Source organism: Dendrobates tinctorius, unplaced genomic scaffold (genome assembly GCF_039654945.1).
Source record: "Dendrobates tinctorius isolate UK_male_01 unplaced genomic scaffold, ASM3965494v1 ptg000086l, whole genome shotgun sequence".
Taxonomy (NCBI): domain Eukaryota; kingdom Metazoa; phylum Chordata; class Amphibia; order Anura; family Dendrobatidae; genus Dendrobates; species Dendrobates tinctorius.
The window spans coordinates 59,061,993-59,082,543 of record NW_027361754.1 but is presented as its reverse complement, the minus strand read 5'-3'; the positions used below and the strand labels follow the sequence as shown (position 1 = coordinate 59,082,543).

At 44.4% G+C, this 20,551-nt stretch overlaps 1 protein-coding gene across 1 annotated transcript in view; it reads right to left on the bottom strand.

Annotated features, from left to right (window-relative positions):
• VWA1 (von Willebrand factor A domain containing 1) overlaps positions 1-20,551 on the bottom strand; it is a 115,747-nt gene that overhangs the window by 47,413 nt on the left and 47,783 nt on the right. Inside the window, exon 2 of the mRNA XM_073585455.1 lies at positions 2,679-3,245. Within this exon, the coding sequence (XP_073441556.1) occupies positions 2,679-3,245 (567 nt within the window). The remainder of the gene's footprint in view (positions 1-2,678; positions 3,246-20,551) is intronic.

Genomic DNA, 20,551 nt, shown 5'->3' with positions numbered 1-20,551 from the left:
GCTGAGGTCCTGAAGAAGAAGGGTCAACACTGCAAATATTGACTTGCTGCATTAACTCATTCTAACTGTCAATATAACCTTTTGCTACTCATAATACGATTGCAATTATATTTCTGTATGTGATAAAAACATCTGACAAACACACATAAAAACCAGAGGCCAGCAGATCATGCGAAAATATAATATTTGTGTCATTCTCAAAACTTTTGGCCATGACTGTAGATCTGACAATATAAGAGACACATAAATATATATGACGGCAAAAAACCCCATAGTAAAAAGTAACCAAAACACAAAACTAACACTGGCTATATATATATATATATATATATATATATATCCAGCTGCAGTATCCAGCTGCTGTCCCCTACCAATTGAGAGCATGTGAATGCTCGGCTGAACTGGGAGTGCATATGGAATAATAATAATAAATTTTATTTCTATAGCGCTGACATATTTCGCAGCACTTTACATTTCAGAGGGGACTTGTACAGACGATAGACATTACAGCATAACAATAATCACATAGATTATAACAGATACTAAGAGGAATGAGGGCCCTGCTCGCAAGCTTACAGTCTATGAGGAAAGAGGTAGACACGAAAGGTGGGTGGTAACAGTTGCCCTGATTGTATGGACCAGCCATAATGTTAAGTGTGTAACAGTACGGATGCAGAGGGCTAATGGATGCATAAAGCATGTGGGAACATGATGTGGGGAACCTGGTTATGGTAAAAAACTTTTGGCGGTGCCACATAGGGATAGATTAGGTTAATGTGTTGAGGCGGTAGGCCAGTCTGAATAAATGCGTTTTCAGGGCACGCTTAAAATTGTGGGGATTGGGGACTAATGGTATTGACCTGGGAAGTGCATTCCAAAGAATTGGCGCAGCACGTGTATAGTCTTGAAGACGGGAGTGTGAGGTTCTGATTATTGAGGATGCTAACCTCAGGTCATCAGCAGAACGGAAGAACAGAATGTATATTTTGTATATGGTATACAGTGGGTACGGAAGGTATTCAGACCGCTTTACATTTTTCACTCTTTGTTTCATTGCAGCCATTTGGTAAATTCAAAAACACCTGTCTATATAAGACCTCACAGCTCACAGTGCATGTCAGACCAAATGAGAATCATGAGGTCAAAAGAACTGGCCAAGGAGCTCAGAGACAGAATTGTGGCAAGGCACACATCTGTCCAAGGTTACAAAAGAATTTCTGCAGTACTCAAGGTTCCTAAGAGCACAGTGGCCTCCATAATCATTAAATGAAAGAAGTTTTTACCACCAGAAGTCTTCCTAGACCTGGCCGTCCAGCCAAACTGAGCAATCGTGGGAGAAGAGCCTTGGCGAGAGAGGTAAAGAAGAACCCCAAGATCACTGTGGCTGAGCTACACAGATGCAGTAGGGAGATGGGAGAAAGTTCCACTAAGTCAACTAACTCTTAAGTGCAAGACGTATGAAAGCCCGCATAGAGTTTGCTAAAAAACACATGAAGGACTCCCAGACTATGAGAAATAAGATTCTCTGGTCTGATGAGACAAAGATAGAACTTTTTGGTGATAATTCTAAGCAGTATGTGGGAAGAAAACCAGGCACTGCTCATCACCTGCCCAATACAATCCCAACCGTGAAACATAGTGGTGGCAGCAACATGCTATGGGGGTGTTTTTCAGCTGCAGGGACAGGTTGACTGGTTGGAATTGAATGCAGCCAAGTACAGAGATATTCTGGATGAAAACCTCTTCTAGAGTGCTCTGGACCTCAGATTTGGCCGAAGGTCCACCCTCCAACAAAACAATGACCCTAAGCACACAGCTAAAATAACAAAGAAGTGGCTTCAGAATAACTCTGTGACCATTCTTGACTGGCCTAGCCAGACCCTTACCTAAACTCAATTGAGCATCACTGGAGAGACCTGAAAATGGCTGTCCACTAGAGATGAGCGAGCACACCGAGTACAGTGATACTCGGGTGAGTAAAGAGTCGTGGCGAGCATGTTTGCTCATCAATACTGCCCACCAATGTTCAGCATCCAACCTGACGGAACTGGAGAGAATCTGCAAGGAAGAATGGCAGAGGATCCCCAAATCCAGTTATGAAAAACTTGTGGCATCATTCCTAAGAAGATTCATGACTGTACTCGCTCAAAGGGTGCTTCTACTCAATACTGAGCAAAGGGTCTGAATACTTATGACCATGTGATATTTCAGTTTTTCTTTTTTAATAAATTTGTAAAAAATTTCTACACTTCTGTTTTTTTTCAGTCAAGATGGGGGTGCAGAGTGCACATTAATGAGAAAAAAATGAACTCTTTTAAACTTACCAAATGGCTGCAATGAAACAAAGAGTGAAAAATTGAAAGGGGCCTGAATACTTTCCCTATGCACTGTATATAAAACCAATTGTTCCCATACATATGCACTCCCAGTTCAGCCGAGCGTTCACATGTTCTCAATTGGGAGGGGGCAGCAGCTTGATACTTTGGGTGGTTACTATTCTCCTTCGAGAAAAAAGGATTGGACATTTTAAAGAGGTTTTTGGGTGAAAACAAGTAATCACCTAACCATTATATAAGTGATAACTTAATGATTTTTGAAGTCCGACCACTACTATCACCAGTTGAAGAAACCTAGGACACCCTAGTGTTTTATAAACTATGAATGGTAGATCCACCTACCAATAATTGAGTCCCTCAGATCCTTTTTAATGATGACTAGATCATCCTTATCCACAAACTTTAGGAATTTCTCATTTGGCTCACTGGCTGCAGCAGATAATTCCCGGAAATTTCCTCGACCAGTTGTAGAAATAATAAATACTGAGACGCCCATGTCCTTGAGAAGCTTCATTGGCCAAGAGATGTCATCAGTGGACAATCCATCAGTCACCCACACCAGAACTTTTGGGACGCCACTCCTAGAGCCAAAGTCTTCTGCATAAAGGTTCTCCTTTACGTAATTAACAGCTTTGCCTGTATTTGTGTCTCCCATGCGTTGTCTTATTTTCTGGATGGCATTTTGGACATCTTTACTGGAACTGTATTGGTTCAATGGAAATTCCAGTGTAGGGTTGGTGCTGATCTGAACAACACTAGCTTGAACGTCCTGTGGACCAAATTTAAAAGGTTGAAGAAGATCCTCAATGAACTTTTTGACTTTGGAAAACTCATCGTAGGTGACACTTCCAGAACTGTCCAGGAGGAAGAAAAGGTCTCCTTCTAAATCCGGGACGAAGCTTGTATGATCTGAAAAGGAAAAAAAACAAAACATTAATTTACAAAAATTGTAAAACTTATAATTACCATTTGAAATTTTTTGGGGGGAACTAACCACCAAATAAATTGCTAGCTTAATGGTACATGATAAATCTGTCTATCACAGAACCACTGCCCTTGAAGATGCCTTGTGATATGGATAATGTATCAAAGATTACCACAGTAGTATGGCACAAATATAATGTCTATAGGTGATGGGCCACCAGAAAGTCTCATTGACTACATTTATTTATTATTCTTACCCATAAAGTGCCATCATATTCCACAGCACTTTACAGACATCAGCGGCTCCACGTCAACAGAGCAGCTCTTCCTCTTCTGGGTTGCTCTGTCAACGGAGCGTGTCTGCCGATGGCATGCTGATTGACAGTTGGCTCCCCACAGTTAGGCAGCGGGAGTCGGCTATCAATTGGCGTGGACCGGTGTGCGGTCTTAAGGGTCTCTGATACATTTCTGTGGTTCCCAGTACCTCTGCTACCTGTCTGTGGCCTTCAGGACCTCTGCTACCTGTCTGCAATCTTCAGTACCTCTACTACCTGTCTTGGGTCCTCAGGACTTCTGCTACCATTCTGCGGTCTTCAGGACCTCTGCAGTCTCTATTACCTCTGTCTGAGGCCTTGAGACTTTTGCTACCTGTTTGCGGTTTCTAGCACCTCTGCTATCATAAGTTGAGGATCCAAGAAAAGCACTTCTGAGCATCCGCACTGCTTTAGTGATAAGAATTCTTCAGAAATCAAAATATAAATCTTTCAAGTTCTTTATTATATGTACTACAGAAACTACGCGTTTCGAGGTGACAAACCGCACCTCTTCTTCAGGTTTCAGTATAGAGATGTGATCGGTCTATACAAATGACAGCCTTATATGCTGTGTGGGCGTAACCCCCCGTTGTGAGAGAAGGGCGTCAACCTGCACATGCTGCACATAAAGATATTTGGAAAAGACAAGCAAAGTGACATATATATATAGAAAAACATATATTCCGGATAGTGATAGTATTGTGCATCCTATTCAAACAATCAATACAATAACATGGACTTTTACAATTAAATAAAAAGAAATATATGAAATATGTAGAACACAAAAAAAGGGAACAAGAGAGGATAAGAACCAGTTTCATTGTGGTGAGTTTGAGACAAATGTCTGGCGGTTTCACCACTGAGCTATCATGAGTGATGAGCTACCAGTGGTGAGGAGTAGTGGAGAGTAATTACTCATTTGATATAACTAGTGAAGATAGAGAGTGCAAAAAGTTTCCTTTCACCAATAGTAGTGATAAATGGGAGTGTATAAAAGGAGCTATATTTGGAGAAATTATGTATTTTAAACCGATGTATTTTTTTTTTTTTTATGTTGCCATTCACATGGCAGATCTATGAAAGAACTAGAAGCATATTGCCACAATTCCCAGTGTGCAAATATGCGAGTGAAAAATATAAAACCGAAGTGTTTAATTAAAAATGTGTATTTTAAAATTATTTAAAAAATTATTTAAAAATAATTTTGTGGGGAAGTTTTTAAATCCCAAAAACCAACTGAATGAAAGGACTGATACAAATTAAAAACAAATGTATTTAAAAATGAGATTAAATACACCTGCACGAGCTCTGCAGCAGCTATATGACTGCAACAAACGTTGAGAGTGGTTGTGTCTGAACACAACCTATAAAGGGTGAATACTCCAGAGTACTTTTATATTTTAATTGATTTATACCAGGTGAAGCCCTATGTCTGCGCACCCGCCCTTGTTTTCTCTTATAGCACCTCTGCTACTTATCTGTGGACTCCAGAATCTCTGCTACCTGTCTCTGGTCTCCAGGACCTCTGCTACCTTCCTGCGGTCTTAAAGGGAATCTGCCACCCCTTTTTTGAGATATCATATAATGATATCATTCAATTGTGTGTCACATAAGGATTCTCTTAGTACTTTTGCTTCCCCCTGACCCCGCACCTTTCATGCATAAATACCTTTCTTATATCGGTTCAGATGTATGTAAACTGCCGCTGTCCGGTCCGCTGGGCGGGGCTTATTCACCTGCTCCCCCCCTCCCTGTCTTGCGCTACGCATTTCTTCTTGCTATCTGTCTGCAGTCTGCATGACCTCTGCTACCTGTCTGCGGTCTTCAGGACCTCTGCTACCTGTCTGCGGTCTTCATGACCTCTGCTACCTGCCTGCGGTCTCCAGACCTCTGCTAATTTTCTGCGGTCTCCAGGACCTCTGCTAGATTGTTTCCGGCATGCCTCAAATGCCTGCTCCACCAACATCTGTGTGCCCACCTGTACTTTGGGCTTTGAAGATCCACCTCACCTAGTGATCCTTACAAGTGAGATGCAGCAGGCTCCATGCTCACAGCCCAGTCCCCATGATTGACAAGGCCCTGTCTGTTTGTGGGTTTGTGACTGACCTGTCAGTCTAGGAGAGCGGGTACCGGCCTCGGACTGATCATCTGAGACACAAGGTCTCCTGCTGACTCTTTAAAGTTTTCTTGGAATCGCCGCAGGGTTTCAGAGTGCTGCAACACCACACCGTATGCAAGAATCTCCTGTCAGAAGAAACATCTGCATCTGAATTCTCTAGATATCCCAGTCCACAGATGAAGAATCTCCGATTAACCACGTGTGCGTCTTTTGACAGACATCATTGTAGACATAAATCTCAAGCTCGGAGTCTTACCTCATCCTCCAGCAATTCTGTGCATCATAAAATGTCATGCAAATTGTAAAAACTGCACCTTGACCCCAAAAGAACAACATATTTTCTTATACATCTATCCTGGATATGGTGGAGGAGGGGCGGCATTCTTTTTCATGAATGAAGTTGGCTTTTATGCCTGAACAAAGTCCTTTCCAATTATATATGTATAGTCTATCCAACATGCTCCATCAGCAAACAACCTTCAATCCGGGTCCTCCATAATGATTTCATGTCCCTGTGTCAATCAATCAATTTGTGTAAGGGAAAAATAGGAGACAGATGATGCCTACGGGGCACACAGGGTTTGTTGTCTGGAACTATAGAGAGACACTTAGGTCTGCAGAGGAGCTGTGTACAAATCCATAGTGTAATGTCACGTGTGACTGGATACTCTGCCTTCAGCAGGGCGAATTTCTATGACACCCGTGACCCTGGATACACCGTCTCCAGCAGGGCGAATTGAAACAAAGAAACGTGCAGCTGGATACTCCGCCTCCAGTAGGCCAATTTCAATAGTTACACGTGTATCTGGATACACCGCCTCCAGCAGGGCGCATTTACAGAGATAAGGGAAACACCAGGGAAACCGATACAATGGAGGGCCCTGCAATAGGGAACGGGGACGTGGAGACCTCCTGCACTCCCCTGAGTCAGTGTCTCTACACTCCTGATGGTCCCTAGGCAGGTTCCGCACCTGGCGACGAGCAGGATACCTAAAAACCCTCGCTCACCCTGCACCTATCCCTTTCTAATGAATTGGATGGTGCAGAAACTAATCCCACCACTGCACTAAAACACACATAAGGAAAGTTACAAACAGGGAAAAATCACTTAGCTTTGCTCTGTTGAGTCCAGCACCTGAGTGCAGCTTTCCTCCTGAATAGCTGCTGCTTCACCAAAGCTTTGTCAGAGCTGCAAGGAACTCCTCACTGTTGCTCCTTCCACACCAGGACTCTGACTGAGCTGCAAGGAACTCTTCTCTAGCTCCTTCCTCCACCAAGGATGGTTGGAAATGACCAATATCACCAACAGCAAGTGAGACCACCTGACTCTCCTTTATAGGCAAGAGCCAGAGCCATCACACCTGCTAGTGATTCCCATGTAATAATATTAGCCACCACCGGGGTCAAAACTAGAACTAAAGACACAACTGTGGAATGACCCTAATGGCCACCGGGGGCAAAACTAACTTTAAGCAAACAGCTTAAAGGAAAAAAAGGTTACATGTGCTTTTATCTGTCACAATCCAGCATGGATCGTGACAGAGGATACTCCTTCATTGTGACTATTTGCAAAATTGATACATTTTTCAAAATGTTATTAAATGTTTGCACAGTTTTTGATGTTTTAGCTCCAGTTCTGTAATGTTGATCCTGCTACCCTCCACGGATCGCTCATACCTAGAGGCCAAGAAGCTCGGGTTATTTTCAGCAAAACGGTGTAAGGGCTCATTGTAGAGTCTAACACTTATACTTGAGCATTGACTGAGAGTTTCTGGCCACTCGCTCTTCACTAGGATTGACTCGCTGGTGGTCTCAAGACCGGAACCACAATGATCATCTGTACTGAACAGGGGCTACAACACATCCAAAATTATTGAAAAATGTAGTTTGATTTCCGGTTCATTAGAATAAGTAAAATGGAGTTGAGGTAATCTGAACACAGAGGCATCAGCACACACGGAGCACCAAAGCCTTTACCTTTCGGTGTCACATGGCCATTGCTGCCCCTTCCCGTGGAAGCCGAAATGGGAGCCATATTAGGTGCCACCCAGTTTTGCACAAGTAGATGTAACTAAAAAAGATGAATATACATTTTCAAGGGAACCAGACAGCAGATCCAAGTTGGAGGAGAGGTGGCATGATTCAGAGTCCGGCGGCGTTATTGAAGCTATGAATGTTTTACCTTGGACATACTGCATCTCAGATAAAAAATATTTGGGGACCATGTGTCCAATATGACTAATCCAAGGCTTCTCTCTGTCCCAATCCATATGACTGGCAGGTGCCTCCCTATGTGTAAGTATAGGGAGAGACCTAGGTCAGTCTAGTGGAGCGCAGCAGGGAGAAGCTACCAGGCACCGGAAGTGGACTAGTCAACTGAGACACTTGGTCCCCCGGCCAAATTTTGAAAGTATTTTTTCTCTGAAAAGTCACAACTTTCACAATAAAACATACAGAACTGCAATAACACAAATGATGCATGACTCTGTCTACTAGGTAAAAATGAAGGCAGGTGCATAGCCATAGTGGGTGCAGTGGTGGTGGATGTCTAGGGTGGATCAAAGACCCATAAGAAGACCCCAGCGTGATAAATCACACCTGATATGTAGAGACCTGTCACAGATTTTGCGTTGGCATCCGGGACACTCTGACTTTTTTTAGTATAAAATTTGGCAGGTATTTGTTGAGGAAATGGCCTTTATAAGGTTGAATTTGAGCTCGATGGTGACTTCCACAGCAAACACAGGAAAGCATCTTCATCTCGGCAGTTTAATGGGGTTAAAAAGAACAAGAGCAAACACATTCCTAGCCAAAAGTGTGCCAATAAACCCGACACACCCAGGAACTCTGGCGAAAACAGACATATCCTGCCAGAGATTAAAAACAGCCTGGCCTGAAGAGACCTGTGGAAGTGTCAGTCTGGCAGACAGGTCGGTGCGAGCTGCTGGAGCTGCTGGTTCTTTGTCTCCTGCTCACTCATCTGTGATAACTGCGGTGTGTAGGGTCACACATCAGATCTACGTATGACGCTTGCCCTGGTGGAAAGGGATGACCCGGATTATAAAAACATGACCACATTATAAAGTCTGCAGCATATCAGTCCCATGTGGACCACCAATAAGCCTCAGCACACACACTTGTAGTAAGGCCACAATCATATGGCCAGAAGCCTTTACGCTCATACTCTACCTGGCAATGGAGCCACATGAGTTTTTCATAACCGAGGGCAGAGAAAGTATTTTACACCCCCTAACTTTTAGAAAGTCAGGATTCCCTGTGTCTCTTACACCAGGCTAGAAGGGGCGTAAGGATCGCGACTGCAAAGGGTGCCACCGTGACCAGACCCATGCAGGAGGAGGGCCCCAACGATGCCAGTGCCTATATCATCTGGATGTGGGTCCAAAAACCAACATTCAGCTGAAATGGACAGGCTAGGCATGTCACTCTCCACAAAGAGATACGTTGCCCCTTAGATCCCAGTCCAGAGCCTCTCACCTAGCAAAATCAGATCTCATACTTTGCACTGATGAGGGGCAACAGCCCGAAACACTGTGTCTGCAAACTGAGATTCTGGTTTGGCTTTTATCCTAATTCATATGGCAAGGCTCGTTAAAGGGTCGATATTGACTTTTATAGGTGGCGCTATAGTTCAAGTCCTTGTCCTCTCTGAAGAGGCAATTTGTACAACACTTGAGAAAATAATGCCACCAGAAGGCAGTGTAGGGCAAGGGACCATGCGCACAAGATATACATGAGGCTATAGATGCCCATGCTTCATTGTTACTGTTGACCATAAGATGATGCAGAAGGATTTTGGGGTAAAATTTGGAGGTGGCAGGCCGAAGAACCCATTGCAGACTCCTGTATAGGACCGGACCGTTACACCTCTATGTCTGGTCATCTTATTTGTCACAAGTCTCCACAAGGACTTTTACGACTTTTATAAAAGACGACTTCCATAGGTGTATTGGTCCTATTAGAAGCACAATCCTATCACACAAGTGTCGGCATCCATTTACAAAGTTCACAGTGATGCTTATTCCTCCTTTACATCTCCCATGTTGATGTGGGCTGTAGTCTAGTGGAAATGGGTGTGCGGGAGTTATCTGTATGTCCGTATGATGTGCCCCCCATGACTTCTGCATCTGTTGCATTGACATTATTAACTTTTTTTGCAATGGAAACATGGATTATTTTCCAGACTGGGTGAGCAGGAGAAATGCTGCGTAGTCAACAAATGCTCTGCAATTAAGGCAGGTTTCACATGTCCAACGTTCACGATTCGGATACGGACTGCAATGTCCAGACCGGCCGTGGGACTTCTGACCCTCATGCGCATAGATGAGGTCATATTGATGGATCACATCTCACCAGCGCTGGACTGGGATAGTTCTAAAGAGATCTTGGAGAAGTGATACAACAATACCACAATGCTGCATCCAATGATCAGAAGAGATCCCACGTAGCCTGACAATATGGACACAAAGAGACCATTCTGTAGGAAAGATTGATATTAATATTTCATGTAAATGTATTTCATTTGCTCTTTGATGTTATCAGACCGCTATTATTCATTCATGACATGTCAGGTCTCTGAGGCAGAGATATGTTAACTTTTACTTGCCCTGGTTATTGAGATCCAGTGCCAATAACCCTGCTGGAGTGATAGACATGAACCACAGCACTGCCCCATCTATGTGACTGGATGTGATATTAACTACAGCAGCTAATAGGTTATTAGATTGTAAGCTCTACAGCAGCCGGAGCTAATACAATGGAGAAAGGAGCATTTAGGCTAGTTTCACACTAGCGTTTGGAGGCGCAGCGGACGCTCACCATGAAGCTCCGCCCCCTGCCGTGCCTCCTCCGGTCAGCTCCGCCTATGGGCGTGTAGGTACATGGGCCGACTGGGGGGGTGGTCCCTTTTTCGACGCGAACAGGTCCTCTTTATTGGCCGTCCTCCTGACGACCACAGCAGCACGACAGCTTCCGTACACACAGGCCCGGGTAACTTTCACCTTCTTCTCTTTCCTAAATTGATGTCCCTCGCGGTTCTATCGCTGTGGCTGCCCTAGGCCTACCACCACAGTGCTTTGCCAGTCTGAGTCCGTCCATCTGGTACCCCCGGGCTTCCTCTGTCCTGCGGCTCTCCTGTCAGGGCCACCCCGACTGTTTCTCCTTCCAGTCCCTCCCGGAGTTCTTCCTCTCTCAGTCTCTTCCTCCTTCAGTCTCCTCCTCTGCTGAACTCCTCCTCTGGCTCCCTTCTGGAACTATCTGTTCCTTTTTAGTCCCCTCCCTGGGAATTCCCCTCTTGAGTCCCTGTAGCTCCGCCCACCATGACTCTGCAGTTTATTTAGCATTAGCTGCTGTTAAGTCTGTTCCTTGCCTTCTTTTGTCTCCCTCTAGTGGACAAACCTCAATACTGCATCATCTCCTTCTGCTATTCTTTGTCTCCCCCTAGTGGCCAAAACCCAGTACTTCACCATCTTTCACTATTTCTAGCTGTCTCCCCACATACACCATATACCATATACACCAGTTCACGTCAAGTATATTTATTGTACATCTTACATTCACTTTCCTGCTTCAGACAGGTCCATAGGTCAGTCCACTTCCCAACAGGTGCATGCCACTGCATTCAGCCTGCATTCCCTATCTTTAGCATTGGGTACGCAGGCCGTGCACAGGTATGCTTTTGCCGCTGCATGCGTCCTTTTCACTGTGCGGCGAGCGCACCAAAATGCAACACGTTGCGTTTGGCGCAGGTCACCGCACCGTGAAAAGGACGCATGCGGCGGCAAAAGCATACCTGTGCACGGCCCGCATACCCAATGCTAAAGATAGGGTACGCAGGCCGCATGCAGCGGATGCGCCCATAGGCAGAACTGACCGGAGGAGGCGCAACAGGGGGCGGAGCTTCACAGCGAGCGTCCGCTGCTCCTCCAAACGCAAGTGTGAAACAGCCTTATATATCACTGAGGTATAAAGAGTTAATGGGGTTGTCTATCTTGAACATCATTGTATTGTATTACTAATCTTGTTCTGAGTTACAATCACTATTCTGCTGGTGGAGTCACTGTGTACATACATTACATTTCTGATCCTGAGTTACATCCTGTATTATACTCCAAAGCTGCACTCACTATTCTGCTGGTGCAGTCACTGTGTACATACATTACTGATCCTGTACTGATCCTGAGTTACATCCTGTATTATACTCCAAAGCTGCACTCACTATTCTGCTGGTGCAGTCACTGTGTACATACATTACTGATCCTGTACTGATCCTGAGATACATCCTGTATTAGTCTCCAGAGCTGCACTCATTATTCTGCTGGTGCAGTCAGTGTGTACATACATACATTACTGATCCTGTACTGATCCTGAATTACATTCTGTATTATACTCCAGAGCTGCACTCACTATTCTGCTGGTGCAATCACTGTGTACATACATTACATTACTGATCCTGAATTACATCCTGTATTATACTCCAGAGCTGCACTCACTATTCTGCTGGTGCAGTCAGTGTGTACATACATTACATTACTGATCCTGTACTGATCCTCAGGGCCGTATTTCCCATTAGGCACCTGCGGGCACGTGCCTAGGGTGGGACTCTGCGGAGGGGCGGCACCTCAGCAAAGTTTTTTTTTTTCTCCGGTCGGCGGTCGGTCCATGCAGCCCAGAGCCATGCATACGGAGGGGGGGAGAGGTTGAGCCTGGAGCCATGCATACAGGGGGGAGAGGATGAACCTGGAGCCATGCATACGGGGGAGGGGAGGATGACCCCAGAGCCATGTATACAGGGGGGAAGAGGATGAGCCCAGAGCCATGCATACAATGGGGGGGAGGATGAGGATGAGCCCGGAGCCATGCATACAGGGGGGGAGAGGATGAGCCCGGAGCCATGCATACAGGGGGGGGATGAGCCCAGAGCCATGCATACAAGGGGGGAAGGATGAGCCCAGAGCCATGCATACAGGGGGGGAGAGGATGAGCTTGGAGCCATGCATACAGGGGGGAGAGGATGAGCTCGGAGCCATGCATACAAGGGGGGGAGGATGAGGATGAGCCCGAAGTCATGCATACAGGGGGGGGAAAGGATGAGCCCGGAGCCATGCATACAGGGGGGGGGAGAGGATGAGCCTGGAGCCATACATACGGGGGGGAAGAGGATGAGAATGAGCCCAGCCATGCATACAGGGGGGGAGAGGATGAGCCTGGAGCCATGCATACGGGGGTGGTGGAGGATGAGAATGAGCCCAGCCATGCATACGGGGGGGATGAGAATGAGCCCAGCCATGCATACAGGGGGGGAGGATGAGAATGAGGCCAGCCATGCATACAGGGGGGGAGGATAAGAATGAGCCCAGCCATGCATACAGGAAGGGACCGGAGTGTGCGGCTGCATGAATTTCTACGTAGCTGACCGCTCTGGTCCCTAGTGCCGGCGGCAGTGCCGTGTATTGAGGTGCGAGACTCGTGCGAGTTTGTCACAAGTGTGACCCCGGCCTAACGCAGATTTTGTGTGTGTTTCTTTATTTAACTCTCTATGTACCATTTTATTATAAATATTACTAAACATCGGGCTTGGTATTATCTTGGTATTAGATATATACAGTGCCTTGCGAAAGTATTCGCCCCCCTGGAACATTTCAACCTTTTCCCACATCTCATGCTTCAAACATAAAAAGACCAAATGTAAATTTTTGGTGAAGAATCAACAACAAGTGGGACACAATTGTGAAGTTGAATGAAATTTATTGGTTATTTTAAATTTTTGTGGAAATTCAAAAATTGTAAAGTTGGGCATGCAATATTATTTGGCCCCTTTAACTTAATACTTTATTGCGCCACCTTTTGCTGTGATTACAGCTGCAATTTCTTGGAGTATGTCTATCAGTTTTGTACATCGAGTGACTGAAATTCTTGCCCATTCTTCCTTGGCAAACAGCTCGAGATCAGTGAGGTTTGATGGAGATCGTTTGTGAACAGCAGTTTTCAGCTCTTTCCACAGATTCTCGATTGGATTCAGGTCTGGACTTTGACTTGGCCATTCTAACACATGTATATGTTTATTTGTGAACCATTCCATTGTAGATTTTGCTTTATGTTTGGGATCATTGTCTTGTTGGAAGACAAATCTCCGTTCCAGTCTCAGGTCTTTTGTAGATTCCAACAGGTTTTCTTCAAGAATGGTCCTGTATTTGGCTCCATCCATCTTCCCATCAATTTTAACCATCCTCCCTGTCCCTGCTGAAGAAAAGCAGATCCAACCATGATGCTGCCACCACCTTGTTTGACAGTGGGGATGGTGTGTTCAGGATGATGAGCTGTGTTGTCTTTATGCCAAACATATCGTTAGGCATTGTTGCCAAAAAGTTCGATTTTGGTTTCATCTGACCAGAGCACCTTCTTCCACATGTTTGGTGTGTCTCCCAGGTGTCTTGTTGCAAACTTTAAACAACACTTTTTATGGATATCTTTGAGAAATAGTTTTCTTCTTGCCACTCTTCCATAAGGGCCAGATTTGTGCAGTGTACAACTGATTGTTGTCCTATGGACAGACTGTCCCACCTCAGCTGTAGATCTCTGCAGTTCATCCAGAGTGATCATGGGCCTCTTGGCTGCATCTCTGATCAGTCTTCTCCTTGTTTGAGATGAAAGTTTAGAGGGACGGCCGGGTCTTGGTAGATTTGCAGTGGTATGCAATATGATCGCTTGCACAGTGCTCCTTGGGATTTTTAAAGTTTTGGAAATCATTTTGTATCCAAATCTGGCTTTAAACTTCTCCACAACAGTATCACGGACCTGCCTGTTGTGTTCCTTGGTCTTCATGATGCTCTCTGTGCTTCAAACAGAACCCTGAGACTATCACAGAGCAGGTGCATTTATACGGAGACTTGATTACACACAGGTGGATTATATTTATCATCATTAGTCATTTAGGACAACATTGGATCATTCAGAGATCCACAATGAACTTCTGGAGTGAGTTTGCTGCACTGAAAGTAAAGGGGCCGAATAATATTGCACGCCCCACTTTTCAGTTTTTGACTTTCCACAAAAATTTAAAATAACCAATAAATTTCATTCAACTTCACAATTGTGTCCCACTTGTTGATTCTTCACCAAAAATTTACATTTGGTATCTTTATGTTTGAAGCATGATATGTAGGAAAAGGTTGAAAAGTTCCAGGGGGCCGAATACTTTCGCAACGCACTGTATAGATAGATCTATCATCTATCGATATATCTATCATCTATCTATTATCTATCTGTGTGTAAACATTATTCTTCAATGGAGTATGTAAATGAAGAGGTTAAACAAGAAATGGCATCGCAATTCTTTTTTTTTTGGTAAATAATAGATTGTTATTTAGCCTACAAAAATGCATACAAATCCGCATGAAAAAATGATTGGAAATTTGCATAAAAAATGCACAGATTTTTACCTGCATTTTCTGCTAAGAGACGCATATTCTGTGCATAAAATTCTGCAGACAAATAGCCCTAAGGCTGTGTGCACACGCTGCGGATTCCGCTGCGTTTCCGCAGCGGTTTCGGCCGCTGCGGACGCGCAGCAGTTTTAGCTGCGGTGTACAGTACCATTCATTTGAATGGGAAAAAAAAAACGCTGTGCCGACGCTGCGGAAAAAACCGCGCGGATTTGCTGCGGTTTTGAATCCGCAGAAAGAATTGCATGTCAATTCTTTCTGCGGAAAACGCTGCGGGTTCCTATCTCCACCATTGTGGAGATAGTGAATCCGCAGGACCAAACCGCAGGCAAAACCGCAGATAATCCGCAGGTCTTTGGACCTGCGGATTATCTGCGGTTTTTGCAAAATCCGTGCGGATTAATCCGCAGCGTGTGCACGTACCCTAAGGCTCTGTTTCCACGTTCAGGAAACACTGCAGAGAGGACGCAGCTCCGTCCAAAGCTTTGCCGGCTTTTGTACGTGCGGTGACTCTGCATGTTATCATTGAACCGTGTGGAATCACCGCATCCTATTCATAGAACTGGGCTATTTATCTATATTCGGGACTGCCACCTGCGTCTTTGAACACATAGTGAAAATGGAATTTCATAAAATCCCGTCCACTATGCTGTAACATCTGGACGTATTGGACATATGAATAAGGCCTTAGAGACTGGGAAGTAACAGAAGAATAAAATCCATATAGTAATCCTACAATGTCTGCTGGACATGGTATGGGGAGAGTTTCTAGTTCAGTTAGCACAGACACCATACTTCTTGTTGTTAACCAGTTAATGCTCTCTTGTCCACCACAATGCAGTGTCAAAAGAGGAAGACAGCGAGACAGGCAGCGACATCACATCAGAGAGCTCGTGACCTCGAAACAGAAGTTCCTCAGATCCTGGTATTGTGACATAATATTAAGAATAATATTTATTCATTGATATTGCGCTATTAAGGTCATGTTCAGATTGCGTTTTGCAGCCCGTTCAGCGCATAGCGTTGACGGGCTGCGTTTACGGTATAGCATAACGCGATTGCGTTATGCTATACCCGCTAGCGCAGATGATTCATCTGCGCTAGCAGTGACGGAGCCTCATATGCTGTAGCCCGCGTCCGAGGCTCCGTCACAGAATGACGGCACATCACGAACGCATGCCGCTTTACTCGCGCCACATAATGGGGGTCAATGGCAGCGTTAACGGACTGCATATGTGCATGTAGCTCTTTCCAAGACAAACTCCATAAATACCTTTATATGGTCAGTCCCTTTCTCCCATATTCAGAAATCAGCATTTCAATTAATATATAAATAATGCCTAACGACTATGGTGGATCTTATCCCTCTGTCACTCCAGCTCTATTTCCCACAGAGTGCCACCTCCTTCACTGACAGCCTCTATGATGTGTTTCCTTCTGGGAAAAAGAGCTGTAAGTCGATCAGGAAGAGGTGGCAGCGAGCGGGTATAGAGCTGGAGCAATAGATCTACTCCCTCATTTGAATATGTATGCAAACTGATTTCGGATGAATGAACTGAACATGTAAAAATATTGCTGGAATTGTCTTTGAAAGAGCTACATGGGCATACACATAGATTCGGACCCCTTACTCATTCCCTATGGGACTTGCGAACATGTGCAGCACTTGTGGTTTTGCACTTGCGGTGAGACAAATAAAACACAGCTAGCAGCGTTTTTTTTCCATTGCTGCAAGTTCCGCATTTGCGGGACTGCAGCAAAACCGCAAGTGCCGCACATGTCCGCAAGTCCCATTGGGAATGAATGAGGCCGAAAGCAGCGTTGCCAAAAGTGATCCGTTACGTGACAGATGCGGAAAAACTGCCGGATCTGCCGTGAATGGCGAAAATCGCTGATGTGAAAGTAGCCTAAGTCACTGCCAACAGTGCCTGCATTACTCATACTCGCCAATGGGGGGGGGCAGCACGAAAAGTGCCTAGCGCAGCATAAAGTCTAAGGCTGAGTTCACACGTCGCAGTTTTTTCGCCGCGGTTTTAAACGCGTGATTTTGCCGCGAAAAATAAGCATCCCATGCAATCCTATGGGATTCCGCAATGCTGTGCTATTGCTGCGTTTATTTTCCATGGCGGAATCGCTTCGCGGTAAAAAACGCAGCATGCTCATTAATTTAGCGGAATCGCGGCGATCCCACACCCATAGAATTGCATTGTACCTCTTACTTCCCGCATGTGGCTGTGCACACCATGCGAAAAGTAAGCATAATATTTGCGGATGGTACCCACGGTCCGGAGGAGAGGAGACTGTCCTCTGGGCTCTGGGTACCATATCCCTGTAAAAAATAGAATTATAATAAAAAATATTGTTATTCTCACCTTCCGGCGTCCCATGCAGCCTTCCCGCCTCTCTCCACGCTCCCGGTCCCAGTAATCCTTTGCGAGAATGACCGCGATGATGTCGAGATCTCGCGGTCATTCGTGATGACGTCACGGGAGCGCGATGTCTCGCGGTCATTCGCGCAATGGATTACTGGGACCGGGAGCATGGAGAGAGGCGGGAAGGCTGCGTGGGACGCCAGAAGGTGAGAATAACAATATTTTTTATTTTTTTTATTATTTTTTACATTTTATCTTTTACTACTGAGGCTGCATAGGCAGCCTCAGTAGTAAAAAATTGGTCACACTCGTCAAACACTACTGTATGTTTGACGAGTGTGACCAACCTGTCAATCAGTTCTCCAAGCGATGCTCCAGATCGCTTGGAAAACGCTAGCATTCTGCAAGCTGATTACTCTTGCAAATCGCTAGTTTTTCCGTGGGAAAATCACGGGAATTTAAAAAGTGATTTTTCCCGCGGAATGGAATTCCGGAATTCTCGCGGTAACTTCCGCAAGAGTTCCGCTATGTATGCACATAGCCTAAATATGGCCCTGCTGATCCTGAGTTACATCCTGTATTATCCTCCAGAGCTGCGCTCACTATTCTGCTGGTGCAGTCACTGCGTATATACATTACATTACTGATCCTGAGTTACATCCTTATACACCAGAGCTGCACTCACTATTCTGCTGGTCCAGTCACGTGTACATACATTACATTACTGATCCTGTACTGATCCTGAGTTACATCCTGTATTATTCTCCAGAGCTGCACTCACTATTCTGCTGGTTTTGTGTACAAACATTGTATTATTTATTTTGAGATGATTCTGAGTTAAAAAGTAGAAACATGTTTCATTGTGAAGATCCTTGGAAGCTGCCAGCGAAGGAGAACACTGGTTTACATCAAAACCTCTGCAGCCTCTTTTGGATACATGTAGTGTAAACAATCCTCTATGAGCTCCACTCCCTGGACCCCTAAGGATACATTCTACCTGAACTAATACATTCACACCAACAACTTAGTGACAAACAAATCACTTATATCTCTAAATCATAAATGGATATTCATTAATAACATAATAACCTTCTAAAAAAAATGAATAAATCAGAGAGAGTCCAGATAGATAAAGACTCAAATAAATTTATTAAATTGCACAAAACAAGGGAAAAACAGAACAAATGGACATTGAAAAAGCCACGGTAGGCGAAACGTACGTTGGAGGGAGCCTGAGACGCACTGGGCCATTCATTACGGGTATCTATGATCTAGTCATCATTTTTTATGCACTTTATAATTGGCTTCTTTTAGCCTGTTCATATGATGCACTTTATTATTGCTACTATGTTCATATGCTCTCTTTATTATTGTGGCCAATGTGTCTATCATGTATTCACCTCTTTATGATATTATCTTATGGTATTTTATTATGTCCATTTGTTCTGTTTTTCCCTTGTTTTGTGCAATTTAATACATTTATTTGAGTCTTTATCTGTCTGGACTCTCTCTGGTTTATTCATTTTTTTTTTTTAGAAGGTTATTTTGAACTAATACATTGTAGCAAACAATCAGACCAGGAGGGATTTCTACTGCTGATCTACATAGAATATGCTCAGCTGTGAGAAGTATCAGTCCTGTGTATACATGAACACAATCCATCCTGGACAGAACACATATATATGTATATACCGGCAAACTATGCAGCACCAATGCCCAAGATATAAGGAAAAGGTCTGGGTCATAGGACACAATGGAAGGAGCGATGCTCTGCATTGATGTCAGCATTTCCAGACATTGCAAGGGGAATACACAGACATTTATCATCCCGCTCGCTCTGGGGGAATTTCCATTTTGTAAATATCACATTGTTTATTCTGCATTATACACTTGTCCACTTGAAAAGGTCACAATAAGAGACATTTGTGTATTGGTTAGTGTTTCCGGCTTGCACTGTCTTGTTTTCTTGCTCACTTCCAGTTCCTTCACTTTTTTTTTGCATAGGAGGAATGGGAATCTTTAACCGTTTAATTAAATTCTCCCCTAAGCTACTGATTCTGCCGAAAAGAGCAAGAACCAAAACGGGGGCCTCCTCCTGCTGCTGATTAGTAACGAGCAAAATGATTAAAGGCAAATTGAAATTGTTTCAGATTTTACTCCAAAATTTGAATTGGCCAAAATTCTAATTTTCTTTTACAATTTGCTTCTGGTAAATCCAGCAAAATGGCAGCTGACTGAACACCTTTTTTTCTGGTTTCTAAAGAACCAAAAAGGGGTTAAAAACAATAAAAAATATAATACATGTGGCACTGTGCGGCTCCCTGTTCGGTCCTCTCCTCCAGTCCTTTTCTAGGTGTCTCTGGTCCTCTTCTGTTTTCACAATGATCTTTGGTGCCACTGGCACTGACTAGGTCTTGCGACATCTAGACAACGTGTGAGGCCTAGTCAACGGTGGAGGAGGTGAAGAACAAAGTGACGACAGAAAAGGACAGGAGGACCAGGTTGGGGAGTATCGATGTGGGGTGGGGGGGAGCCAGTGTTTATTATTGAGAAACAATGGATCCATATTGAATTTCGCAGCTAAATTTGAATTTCATCAGATTTGCTCGTTTCTAGTGCTGAATATCAGTGAGACAACCCCCCTTCCTATTGAACATCCTATTGTCAATCGCTGACAGCGGCATTTAACAAGAGCTTCCGGCAAGCGCAATGGAAATACGTTCACCGGTGACCCACGTCACGTGATCGCGGGTCACCGGTGTGTCGGCATGACAACCTCTATGGTTGTCAGTGCCAGATTGCTATGAGCGCCACCCAGTGGTCGGCGCTCATACCAAGTGAGTAAATCTGCTATATAGAGGCGATCTGATCATCGCCTCTATGTAGCAGAGCCGATTGGGTAGTAGCAGCTTTTAGTCTCCCATGGAGGCTATTGAAGTATGCCAAAAGTAAAAAAAAGAGTTTCTTAAAAAATAAAAAAAATATAAAAGTTTAAATCACCCCATTCAAAATAAAACAATAAAAA